The sequence below is a fragment of the Vigna unguiculata genome, chromosome 3, assembly GCF_037176805.1.
Source record: "Vigna unguiculata cultivar grain cowpea cultivar isolate G323 ecotype 2 chromosome 3, ASM3717680v1, whole genome shotgun sequence".
NCBI classification, from domain to species: Eukaryota; Viridiplantae; Streptophyta; class Magnoliopsida; order Fabales; family Fabaceae; genus Vigna; species Vigna unguiculata.
This window is the reverse complement of record NC_140794.1, coordinates 64660019-64673890: the sequence shown is the minus strand read 5'-3', so window position 1 is coordinate 64673890 and position 13872 is coordinate 64660019. Positions and strand designations below refer to the sequence as shown.

At 31.5% G+C, this 13872-nt stretch overlaps 1 protein-coding gene across 1 annotated transcript; it reads right to left on the bottom strand.

Moving 5' to 3' along the window:
• Nucleotides 1–8260: 8260 nt before the first annotated feature.
• Nucleotides 8261–12439, bottom strand: LOC114178450 (protein SMAX1-LIKE 4-like). Its single transcript, XM_028064367.2, has 3 exons — nucleotides 10864–12439; nucleotides 10053–10260; nucleotides 8261–9873 (listed from the first exon to the last, which is right to left on the bottom strand). Exons 1-3 carry the CDS (start codon nucleotides 12159–12161, stop codon nucleotides 8377–8379), a joined length of 3003 nt encoding a protein of 1000 aa, XP_027920168.1. The 5' UTR covers nucleotides 12162–12439; the 3' UTR covers nucleotides 8261–8376.
• Between the last annotated feature and the right edge of the window lie 1433 nt (nucleotides 12440–13872).

Genomic DNA, 13872 nt, shown 5'->3' with positions numbered 1-13872 from the left:
TGAGAAGACACTCTAATTGTTAAGAAAAAAACTCAACAAAGCTTCTGATGCACCCATAAAATGAAAAAAGAAAAACACTAAATTATAAGTGACCAATAATTTGAAGATCTAGGATTTAGAATTACTAAAATCATCAAACAATTGAAGATACATGGTGTATTCTTTTATGTAAATGGATTTGAAAGAGAGTGAGTAGATGAATATGAATTGATTTGAAGGTAAAATTTGTGTTTTTTTTAAATGATTGAGAGGTGAAAGTGAATGAATTTAGAAGTGAAGTTTCTAAAAGTTTGTGACTGATTTGAGTGGTGTAGTAGATTAAAAAAAGCTTTTATAGATAGTAAAAAAATATTACATTTGAAGATACATGGGATGTTCTTTTATAAAACTGAATTTGAGGGAGAGTGAGTGGATGAATTTAACTGGATTTGAAGAAGAGTGAGTAGATAAATTTGACTGGATTTGAAGGTAAAGTTTATATTGCTTTTAAAGGGATTGAGAGATAAAAATGAGTGAATTTAGGAGTGAAGTTTGTGAAGTTTGTGAGTAATGTAATATAGATTAAGAAAAAGTTTTATAGATAGCAAAGAAAAATTACAAAATTGTCCTTAATGATAATTGTAATATGAAATGATTTTTGGACGAGTAATTTAAAAAAAAATATATTATTCAATAAATTTGAAAAAAATAATAATAATAGAAATAAATAAAGAATACATCCCATTATCGTAAATATCTAATTGTTGACATTTTGTATTATTTTTTACATTAATAATAATTTTAAAAGTTATATATATTTTTATTTCTAAAATAGCATTTAGATAACAATTAAGTAAAAATTAGATAGAAATGTTAAACTAGAATTCAATAAGAGTTTTTAAAACAAAAGTAAAAGCAACGTAATAAAAAAGAGTGTTGCACGTTATAGTAAAACAAATATATTTTTGTAAACGTCTAAGGACGTGTTTTTTAGATGAATTACTGTTAAAAGGTGATGGAGAGTGATGATTGTAGGGATTTATTGTATTCGTTATCGAGGAATACAAAGGAATGAAAAACGCTGATTTACAAGATACTTAACCATTTTGTATCCTGCTACTTAGTATATTACAAGATACAACACCCACACTGCTCCTAATGCTCGAGGTCTGTATATTCATGGTGAGACCATATGATTGTTCTTTTTCTTTGATGTCCCCCACCACTCTACTCTCCTTTGATGTTTGATGTTTCATAACACTTCTGTAGTTTTCCACCATTGTTAATGGTCATTCACAAAGATAGTAACAGTGACGAAGTAGAACGACAAGTGTGTTATTGAAGAAGTAATGGAACCAGATACATTGTAGTTGGATCCGATTCCAACTTCAAAAGCTTTATCTCATTTATTCGGTTCCAATATTCTTGTATACGATTCTAAAATCATGAGTTATCTTGGTTCCTTTATCCGGTTCTAATATTCTTGTATCTGATTCCAAAATCTTGGCTTTAATATTGAAAATTAAAATATTTATTTTTCAAATAAAATATATTATAATATTTTTTAATAATATATATTATTAATAATTTTATTCATCATAAAAAATTAAAAAATTAATTACAACTTATCTAATTTTTATTTTAAATAACTTTAACATTGAGAACAATTTGGTAATTTAACTTTTTCATCAATTACATTTTATTTTTTATTAATCACATCAGCCAAATCCTTTATCGACTCTCACAAAATTTACTTTTAAATTCACTCCTCTATCACTTCCAAATCCCTTAAAAAAAATAACATAAACTTCGAAGTAATAATCCGTATGTAATATCTGATTTACTTATGAATTTAAATCCGTATGTAATAATCTGTAGATAAATTGTAATTTTTTTGTAGTGTTCATCTTCAAATTCACTTAAATATGTTCTCTCTATCTCTCTCAAATCATTCTTCTCAAAAGAACACACCTTATATTTCTTTGTTTTAGGCAAGATGGAATGAAATGTCATCCCTCAAATCTACTTTCGCCATCACTTTCAAATGACTGCAAACAAAAATAAAAACAAGAGCATATTTACACCTCATATTACCTGTCAACAATAAATGACCACGATCTTAGTTATCCTGAATTATTATGACTTTAACATTTGTCTTAAACCTGCATTTTAAATTGGTTAAATCATTTCATTGGTCCCCATTTTTATGGGAAAATCTAAGTAGGTGTTTTTTTTCTTTTGTCTCAATCATGTCCCTATTTTGGAAAATTCGTTGCAATTAGGCCCTTTTCGTTAGTAGTACACTAACAAAGTTAACTATGTGGCACATGTCAGCACGTAGTTTTTTTTTTATAATTTAAAAAGTGCCACATGTCAAACTAACAATGTGTCACATGACAGAGACAATGAGATGTGGCAGTGGCAGTGCCACATGTCACTATTGAATGTGAAAATTCTAAATTTAGTCATTGTATTTGTTATTTTGTCTCAATTTAGTAATAACTTTTTAAAACTGATGCAATTTCATCTTTATTCAAATTGAGACAAAATCTAACCTTTATATAAATGTCACAATGATATCTCTAACAAGATTAAATTTTTATTTACAGTGAACTTTATTTAAATATTATTTCAAATATTTATATATCAATAATTTATAGATAAATGTTAGAGTTGGTTTAAAAATAACAACTTTATAAATTGAATTGTAAAATTTTAAATAAATATATTTATTTTAATTGTTATAAAATTGTTTTAAAATTTTATATTTGAATTTATAAAGTTTTTATTTTCAAATCATCTTTAACATTTATCTATAAATTATAGATATATAAATATTTAAAATAAAATTTAAATAAATTTCAATACAAAATATACATTTAAATAAACTTAATTTGGTTAAAAATATCAATTATAATAAAAATAACATTGTAAAATTTATATAAAAATTAAATTTGGTATAGGGATGAAATTGATTTAGTTTTAAAAAAATTAGGACCAAATTGAGACAAAATAATAAATAGAGGGAACTACATTGAGATATTTCACATCGTGGCACTTTCACTGCCACATCAACCGCTTCTACCACGTGACACAATGTCAGCTTGATACGTGACAATTTATTTTTTAATTATAAAAAAAAATCATGTAATGACACGTGACACATAGTTAACTCTGTCAGTGTACAATAAACATTCACTTAAGTTCGCATTTTGATATTGAAAGTTTGATGCGGACTAAATTGGGATGTGGACTTATGGAATTTTAGGATTCACATTACAATAGGAAATATTACAGGTAGGTCATATAATTATAATGTGGAATATCATGGGTGTTAAAATTTTTTAGAGATTTTGAAATATGAGAGATATGATATATATGATATATATGATAGATATATGCAATATGTTATAGGAGGAACTTGCTATTTTATTTTATTCATATACTCTCTCTATGTATAACGAAATGTAATAGAATACAAAATGTAAGTAATTGGTCTGGATGAAATTGAAGTTGACCAACACAAATTATCTTGAATTCATTAGAAAATGTTATCAACCTTGATATCAATATGTGAGTGAGTTTAAATATTCCCCTTATTTATCATTAGTTAAATAAATCAAGCTAAGGGTGCGCTCTTTACCCTTCGTCGCATTTTACAAATGGTCAATCAACAATCATACTCAATGAATCGAAAATAATCGTCACATGACTTTATGTGATTTTTTTCTAAAAATAAAGTCACAAAATTATTGATTCGATAATTTTCCCTTTCCAAATGCAGATTTATATGATATGCGAACTTAAATGAATGCGGACTTAAGCGAATGCCTACTATATTACTAATGGAAAAGATCTAATTGCAACAAAGTTTTCAAAATAGAAACCTATTTGAGACAAAAAAAAAAAAAGAATAAGACTTACTTAATATTTTCTTACCAATATTGAAACTAATACCTTATGAATATGTGAACTAATAGAAAATGATTTAATCTTTCAAATTATATAAAAAAAATTCATTAAGTTTATATTTTATATATAAGAATTTATAAAGCAAAACTTTGCAAGAATTTTTCTTAACAATATTCAAGAAAAAAATTGAAATAAACACTTTTCAAATTAACAGACTCAAAAAATAAATAAATTTAGAATTATTATGACCCCGTTGAAAGTTGAGTAAAGAAAAAAAGAGTAAGTCTAAACTGTTAAGCTCGTTATATTTTCGGCTGGACACAGAAGTTAAAAGGGTTTTGTTCGGCTGCGACTGTCTGCACCTCCATTTATTTCTTTATGTACCTCCCTAAATTTGAAAATTCTCCTCAAACTCCTCATTCAAAGTAAAAACCTTAGTTTCTCCTTAATTTGAACTCGTGACATTGGTTTTGATAACAATTGTTAGAATCGAACGCTTATCATTAGACCAAAAACTATAGCCATTAGTTAAGGTATACCTCTTTTTACTTAAGAATGTAACAGCTTAAACGTCACGGTTTGATTGTGACCCGACCTACTTGGCCTCTGTCACAGGACGATTGATGTCACCTCCTACACTCCATTTACCACACCAGCTGCTCAGAAAAAAAAAAAGAATATAAAAAACAACTATTTTTATAATTTTAATAAAAGATAGTTTGGAAATTATAACTTTTATGGGGTTCAGGAAGAAAGACCCATTTTGTTTTGGGTTAGGCTAATGGTTCTTGGCTATCTTTTCCTGCGAAGAAATTATGGGATGAAGAAAGTAAAAGGCATGGTTCTTGTGCTGAAAGTGAATTAAACCTACAATGGGCTGTAACCGAAATTTATTATTATTTTTTTATAAGGAAAAAACTTCAGCAATCATCTATAATCCTAATTTAAATTGAGAAGAAAATGTATATGTTTCTTTAAATTCTTTTTAACTTGTACATAAAAGTTAATTTAACTTTTATAGAAGTTGATGTATTGTTTTTTCTTAACTTTTATAATTTAAAATCAAATCAGTAACTTTAGTGAAGCGATTGAGAAAGTGTATACAATATTAGTTATGAATGAACTGGACTAGTAAATGGGATACCTTAATATGTTTTATTTTATTAAATATTGAAATTGTGAGATTTTTTTTGAACGAAAAGACAGTAATAATTTAAATATGATGAATCATGAATTAACTCAAAAAAAAAAAAATCTTATATAACTTCGAATGCAAAACATTAAAATAATGTATTTATAGATTTTTTTTTTTACATTTCATCTCCTTTCTCTCCATCTAATCTAGAACTCCAAACTTTATACTTACATTTTCTACATAAATACCATAAAACAATTATAATGTGAATAAAAAGGTTAATTCAAACAATTACACATAACGTGACTCTCTCTCAGTTTAACCTAAACAACCTCAAGCAATGATTTGAGGTTCATTGTGGTAACAGCTTTTGCTGTATTTAGCTTGTATTCTTTTAAAAAGCTTTGCAATTAACAACATCATTATGAACTTTTATTTCAACTGAAGACATTTGCCAGCTCTAACATAACATCAAAAGAACCAAATTGGAGTTCCTCGAAAGAAAACCTTAATCGGGGACATGCCTTTTTGGAGAAACTAAAAATAATAATAATAATAATAAACCAAATCAGAATTTCTTTGTTTATTTGCACATGGTGTAAGCTAGATTGCCAAGAAAGTGGCACCCCATCATGGAAATGTAAACAAAAGTTAAGACGTTAGACTCCCCATATTTATTAGAATGATTCAAAAGAATGTTGGCACATTCTTTTTCACAACATTTTTCAAAACATTATTTACTTTAGGATAGAAGGTGTTTTATTTTATTGATTCAACAATAAAGAATGTGAAAAAAAGTATCTTAGTTTTCTTCATTTATATTGACTTAATGTTGGGTTATATTTTTTTATATGGGTTGGTTATATATGAGTTATGGTTATAATCATTGAGAGATTGTGGTTCTATATATATGACATTTGTATTATACAAAGCATTTGACACCACTTTTACCCCAAAATCTTAAGACAACAGTGTTATGGGTCTTTATTCTTATATAGTGTTTAACTTGATCTATTCTATCCAACGTGACACTTTGACTCACACTTAGATTATTCTCAACACTTAATAAGCAGTCATCATTGTATTTTAATCTTCAATTATTCTCACAATTGTTAAAATAAAGTGAAAATTTGGAACTCATGAAAATATATGTTTTGAAACATCCCACATCATTTATGATAAACTAAAGAGAGTAAATATTAATAACTATATAATAGACTAAGTCCATGATGCTTAGTTTAAATTTATATTTGACTTTTCTTAAAATTTTACTGTATTACTTTTATACTTTTAGGATTTTCATATTATATTATTGTATTTTTGTTTTTATTTTATTTTTTCTATTAATAAATGATTCTTAAGATAAAAAAATAATGTCTAATGATGCGTTTTTTCCAACAAAATTATAAGTGAAGACTTTATGGATGTCATTGAATATATGTTTTTTTGGTAAATACAATTAATTTGTCCGACAAGTTATTTTAATCAGATAAAAGATTAGTGCATAAATTTTGTCTATTGACGATTGAACATATTTTAGATTTTTCTTATTTTGAATTAATTATTTTAAGCAGTCATTTTTTATTTTACCTTTGTTCATAAAGTTAATACTTTTGTTCGTATACAATAAAAATTCTTATAAATAAAGACCGATACATGCAGAAATGTTTCATAACTTTTGGCTGACTAAGTACATAACTTTTTTAGAGTAACAAATACAAAACATTTTTCTAAACATTTATTTGAGATCAACTTTTACCAATCGAAAATAAGAACATGAGTGACTAATTTATGCTTTTGTCAACGTTGAAAGTAATGGAAGCCGAACTTATGTAAATTTTGAATTTATCAAAATTTATTTAAATTGTATTGTTCTTTTCTTTACATGATGTTTAAAAATGAGTTTAATCAGTTTATTTGTTGAATTGAAATTTGATTCACATTGAAAAGAGCTTTTAAATCTCAAACTGAAAAATATATTTAAACTCTTAATTTGCGACGTTGAGTCGATTATAATTAATAAGAAATTGATATTATATAAACAAATTTAAGTTAATTTATTTTCGGAACTAAAAGTTGATGATATAATTGAGATTTATTAGAATAAATAAAAATAATTATTTATATGAGTAATTCTATGAAACCTAGGTCGAATTTCTTTATACTTTTATCTTTGTTTATCTTTATTTTTTTATTTCTTATATTTATTTTTATCACTTCACTTGTTAATTTATTATCCGAAGTTCTTTTTTTTTTCACAAAAATAATAAAATTAATATAGTGTAAATTTTGTTTATACTCCTTAAATACAGGTAATATATATATATATATATATATATATATATATATATATATTAAAAACATCATTATTATAATATTCAATAACAACTTAAAACATAACTTTTAAGTCTATTTTAATTTATAAAAAATTTGTTAATAATTTATTTGATATACTTATTTTGATCATATTTATAATTAATTTAATTCTTTTAATAAAATCAGTTGATAAATACACTACACTTTCATAAATTATCATGTCTCATTTGTACCTGGAGGTGGTCTTTTATTATGAAGAATGGTAGAATGAGAGAATATGACTATCATAGCACAACTTTACACAATTAAAACATCAGGTTTTTCTAACATAAAGCAATACAAAATTTGAGTATCATAACTTCACATAACACAACAAACCAATGGTTTTACAAAGAAGAAAGAAGGGACGCACTCATGGTGGTCAAAGTAATGATGCATTTGAATATTTAAATTGGAACCAGAAAGCTTCAATATTGTCTTGTAGCGAAGGCACACACATATTTCTCAATTGCTGTTATTATTTGTCGTTTTGATTTTCTTCTGTTGGGAGCATAACTTCCTTTCTATGTTTGTGCATGGAAGCCTACAGAGCAATGATGAATGTGCTTCGATTAAATCACAAGGATAGTGAAACACGAAACAACTTACAAAAAAGGTATAACATAACACTTTTTTTGTCATTTCTTGTTTAGATTTCCATCTCGCAGTTTAAAGTTATCTATTATTGAAAATCTAAGTCTAAAATTTCCATTAGCTTTCTAAACGGAACTCGTGGTGATTAGAGTAAAACCTAAAAATGCAAGTTAAACACTATGATTGAATAATAGAACTCTAAACTGAAACCTGAAACGAAACATAGGTTAACAGAATACCAACATTACCTAGAATAAATGGTGGAAGTAAGAAGTGATGAACAAATTGTTGAAGAGAATGAAAACAAACCCATGCTATTACGAAAATTAGGTGTTACACAAACTATTCCATTTTACACCATGTAGACAATTTTACAAGAAGCCCTCAGTACCCAAAATTGATCACTCTATGAAGTAATTAAGTTGGATACTCTTGGGCAGAGAAGAACTCATGAACCCACTATCTGCTTTTGTATCTCCTTTACCACCCCAACAAAGTCTAAAAACTATACCCTCCTTCCCTCCAAAGTTAACTGTTTTTAAACTGCTTTGGAAAACCTTTTTCAGCCATTTCTCAAACAGCTTGTTGGTAAAATAACCACACCCAAAACAAACATCCTCAATCACCCTCTCATCTACACTTAAATTCTCCCAACAACATTGTTTCCCACGAACCTCCTCAAAAGACCCTTTTATCTTGCACAAAAACAACTCTGCCATCTCTCTGTCTTTAACTGAACTTGTGTTAAACTCAAACCGGTTTTCAATGGAGTCAAGAAACCCGTTTTGGCTAAGTGGATCAGCTATAGTTTCCTTAGTCAAATCACTTGAAATTGGATTACTTTCCGCTTCTTTACCCTCCCCATCACCCTCTTCATCAGCTTTCATGTTCAGATCAAGAGTGTTGAAGCTCGTTTGTCTCGAACACACTTTCTTCTTGCTCCCTTGAAAACTCTTGGTGTCAGAAAACAAATCAAGTTCAGCTCTTCTTTTGTTGCCCAAATAAGGCTCTATAATCCTAGCTGCGACAGATTGAGTCTCTAAGTTAGGCTTGGTTTCACTAACCTCCCATGACAGCTTGATAACCGAATCCTCGTTCTTCTCCTCAATGCTAGTGGATCCACCACTTGTCAAAATGAGAATCACTTGGATTGAGTTCTCTTCAGTGAAATTTCCAAACTTTCCTGTTTCAAACCCATCTGAGAGGAATTTCATGAACTGGGCATCAGCAAATTCAACATTTTCTATTAGCACCGCAAGCTGTTGGTGGGTTTTCAGCGCTCCTGCCAGCATTTCAGAAAATGGGGCCACTGAAGTCTCTCTCTTTAGCATGTCAAATTGAAGGAGCACATCAGTTGAGCCAAAAACTGATTCTGCAACTGCAAGTGCCAACCTTTTTTTCCCAATGATGTCATTGCCTTTCACTAGTAACCAAGTAATACTGTTATTTTGCTTTGCTGATTTGGAATGGATCAAGGCTTCTGCTATTGAAGGAACAGTCTCAGACTGCCATGGCACATTCTCCTGCAATAGTTTACAAATATGAGCTCTTTGCAGTGTTCTATCATCAGTTATATCCCCCACCGTCTCACCTGAACCGCCATTGCCAAGAGCGAGAGTAGTCTTTACTTCTTTACCTTCCATGCCCTCCAGGGAATCTAAGACTGCCTCTGTTGCTTCCCTTTTGTCGCCGAAATTGAACTCAATAATGCATGATTGTTGGCGCCGGAATCGAGGAACAAGTTTGGAGGTGGAGCAATGTGTCGCATTGTTCGCAAAAGATATGGAGCTTGCTGAATTATAACTGTTGTTCCAGTTCAATGGGTTATGAAGCTGTTTGCTTTGGTGGAGACAGTGGCACAGTCTGTTCCACTTTCTTTTCAACTTGACTAATTCATCCTGAAAATGTTCGATTGTTACATAAAGTCATAAGTCATTACAATTTTTAAAATCTAAACTAATAGGACCAAGAGCATGCATGTTGAGAAGAAAGATAAAGTTGTTGCTAAATTGTTGGATTATAAAATATAAACAGAAAATTAACTTGGCTTTCAGTTTTCAACTCAGTAATGTTCTACCTTATCATGGTCTTCTGTGCTATGAGACTGAAGCCAGAATGGGATCATTTTCTTTTGATCTGGCTTAAGAAATTGGGCTTCTTTTTCATAATTGGAGGCACACTCTTCACAACAGTTCAGCCTATCCTGCTGCTCCGTGTTACCAAGGGGCTTTGTTTCGGGCACATGAGATTGATTTTGGGTGATGCTCATCTTTGAGTCAAGGACACTGAAAATTGAGATCAAAATATTCATAAAGTTAACATCCAAAGTTAAACAAAATAGTCACTGTTGAGTTTAGAGTATGTGGCTTTCATTCTTTTCACTTAACATCACAATAGGTCTCAATTATTCCCTGTGGGTGCAATAAGGTATATTTGCAAAATTATGTGACTATTTTTTTCCTTTACTAGTTTCAGTTTTGCCAGCTCAATATGATGTGCATGCGTATGTGTAAGAGGTTGGTTATATACTGACAAACTAAAGTGAGGCAGAACCAGAAACAGAAAGGCTCTGCTTCACTTCTGCTCTCACCAACCAACCAACCATGCTTTTCACAATGCTTCTGGCATGGCTCAGTGACCGTACGCACTCCTCAACAAAATGTAAAACAAATTAAGCTTTCAACAAACCATCATGCCTGAATAACTTTTATGTACTTATGTTTTCCTTTCCTCTTCTTTTTTTTTTCCTTTTTTATTTAATTTTTACTTGTCATACATGGAGGTTTTTTTTTTCTTCTTTCTGCATTATATCAAATAAAATAAGCAAGACATTTTCAGTAATTGGCTAGTGTTTCTGGCATTAAACTAATTATTAAGCAAATGATTACCTGGGAGCATGAAGACTCAAGTCAAGTCCACCTGATGGAACAGGAACAGCCTGAAGAGCCCACTGCTTCTCAAGAGGGGGTTGCCTCATTTGACATCTCATGTATGTTTGGTAACTAGAAGTGGCCATGAGCCACACCTTAGCATTATTTGAGGTTCCACAGTCACAGAATAACCTTCCAATTTCTGAAACTAAATGATCAACTGGATTGTAACCTTCTGGGGACCCTTCCTCTTTGTCACTGAGACTTGCCTCCTCCACGGTCCACTTCAGGTCTCCAATGTAAAAAATGCCACCCCCTTCTCCTGATGCAACGGAATTCACCTTCCTTTTTAGTTCCAGCACCTTCATTTCAACTTCATCTCTCTTCATGCAACTCAAAGAAGCAGGTGAAATCTGGAATTTGATAAAACGGGTTGACTTTAACTCGTCAGGCACTTCTGACCTTTCTACCCTTCTCATAAGCTCTCCCACAAGGCCTTCAGTTAATGACACAGAGTCACCTACAATCACAGTGTTCTTTTTCTTCTTCCTCAGGAGAATATCCAGGACAACCTTGATATCATCCTTACCTGAAGAAGCTGCACCAGAGAAGGAACACGCCGGTGCACTCTTCAGCGGAGAAAAGAGAAGTGAAGGGTGGAACTCAGAAGCATAAGAAGTTAAGAAATGATGAGTCTGCCTGAAGTTGGCAGGGTTGGTGGTTGTTTCCCTGTGGTTCTCACTGGAAGAGGGTGAGCAAGGAGAAGAAAACACACCACCAGAGCTGTTGTAACACTGGAAAACAGAATGGGGTGAGGAATCCTCTATGTTGTTCTTAACAGCAGTGCTGGAGAAACCAGCCTCTCTCATAACCCTGCTAACGCTAGGGTCATCAAGGATTGATGTTATGAGATGTTCCAGTTCAACCTTGATGGTAAGAAGAGGCTGTTGTTGCTGTTGCTCTATGCAGCCCCTTCTCTGGTGAGCCTGAGCTCTCTTCAATGCAGCAATGAGAGCATTGGAGAGAGAGGGCTGAGTGTGGATCAAAGGAGCCGGTGCTGTTGGGAGCCTGTTGAGAGCCACATTGAAGCAGAGCTCAAGAGCCCTGCATTGAAGAGGATGAGAAGTTTGGTGAGGCTGAGACTTGAGACAAGCCCTTCTCAGGGAACTGCCTCTGAGGCTGAGCAAAGTGGCAGCCACATGCAGAGGAGTGACCTGTGCATGGCCCCTCCTCCGAGCCAACCCCAGAGAGTGCTTCAACACTGAAGCAGCCTCAGCTGTGAGGGTCTGCTGTAATGCACAAACTCCTGAGCGCATCACTTGGCCAAACACCACCCCCCTCACCACCCCCTTTGTTGCTGATGAACCTTTTCTTCTCTTCTTCTTCTTATCCTTCTCTTTCTCACCACCCTATACACTCTTTCTTTCTATGCTCAAATCACTTTCGACGCTGCCCTTTGATCTCTCTTTGGATGAAAGGAACGTGGAACTAAGTGAATGGACTCGTTTCAAGAATGGAACAAGTGTAAGCTGAGACAAAAACACAGAGAGAAAAATAAGCTCTAGTGAGAGTCGTTAGGCTTTAGAAATACCTGAACTATATGCCTCACCGCCTTCTTTATACTTCTTGTCACTCATCATTTTTATTCTTTTCTTTTTCTTTAATTCTCTCTTTTGTTTTTAGTTTAAAGAAGCAGCTTTTCTTGTCTTTATTTATTATTTCACCAATTCTACTTCATTGCCTTTACTCTCTCTCATCCCCTCCAGTTAACAGTTCTCTCTGTAGATGTCATTTGAATCTATATTTTTCCTTTCTGTGAATCTTATAATACTGTATTGTGGGTGTTCATATCATTTGCGACATTTATTTGTAGTATATTCGTAGAATTTTGAATGAAGGAAGGATATTAAGCAATGTTAACTTATTTATGTATGTACTAAGTTAATTAACTTGGTGAAAACAATGCATTTATAAAAGTATGAAAGCCTGAGGCTTTAGTGATCTTAGGCTACTCATCTATCTGCTACCTGCAAGAACAATGTGCATGCATGCATTTTCTTTTTATCATGGTTAATCATTGTTATCATAATACAAAGGGCTAAAAGATAAATTGTAGTGTTATTTTCTGCTCTACATTATTGTAAGAAAATAAAGTAGCACAGGAAATTAGAGAGTGCAGTGATGTGGACCCGCAATTCAAAATTTTTACTCGGACTCATAGAGCTTCCCACCCTTTTCCACATCATCTTTTGAATAGACAGACAAGGGCAGCAGAAATTCAAAAAAAGTTACTAAAGGGAAAAGAAGCCAGTGGCTTGAAAGATTTTCTTTTATAAAGCAAAGCGGTAAATTACATTTTTTTTTTATAATCTTTAAACATTGAAAGGTTATGTTTAGTTTACTATATAGCCTCCTTCAATTACATTATTTGTCTCAATAAACTCACGGTTTGGTGATAATGTTGAGCTTTCTGACATGATATCAAGTATTTGAAATTCATGCCATTACAATTTGAACTGAGACATAAAAGGTCAAAGTTGAGTTTAAAAACTAAGAATTGATTAAAACTTAAGATCCAGAAAGGTTAAATTTTACATTAATTGTTGAATTATAGTGCTACAACGTTAGGGTGTCTCTTTTGACGCCAATCCTCGTAGAGAGACAGTAATTTATTCCCCAAGTACCCAAAAAGCAAGCCTCTGTCTGGTATCCCCTGTTAGAATTATTGGTTCTTTTTCAGCCTCACTTCTCTCTCCTCTGCAAACTGCAATCACCTTTTGTCTTAATCTCATCTCTCCCATTCCAACAACCCACTTAAACCAACCTTTTGTTTTACCATATAAAGCAACGAAAACTGATATATTCTCCATACTGTTACAGAACTTGAACACCCATTTTTGTTCCCGTCTCGTTTATTCAATTCTCACACTATACGTGTCTCCATTTTGTGATTTCTTGGAAGCCTTAAACCACCTTCTGCAACACTTTAATTCTCAACTTTTAGTAGTGCAACCATTTTACTACTTT

What these genes read in the sequence shown, in the direction of transcription:
- LOC114178450 (XM_028064367.2), bottom strand. Translation starts at nt 12,161, where the DNA reads ATGCGCTCAGGAGTTTGTGCATTACAGCAGACCCTCACAGCTGAGGCT. An exon ending in TTGAGTCTTCATGCTCCCAG is followed by an intron (nt 10,261 to 10,863) that starts GTAATCATTTGC and finishes CTCAATTTTCAG; the next exon opens with TGTCCTTGACTCAAAGATGA. An exon ending in GCACAGAAGACCATGATAAG is followed by an intron (nt 9,874 to 10,052) that starts GTAGAACATTAC and finishes GAACATTTTCAG; the next exon opens with GATGAATTAGTCAAGTTGAA.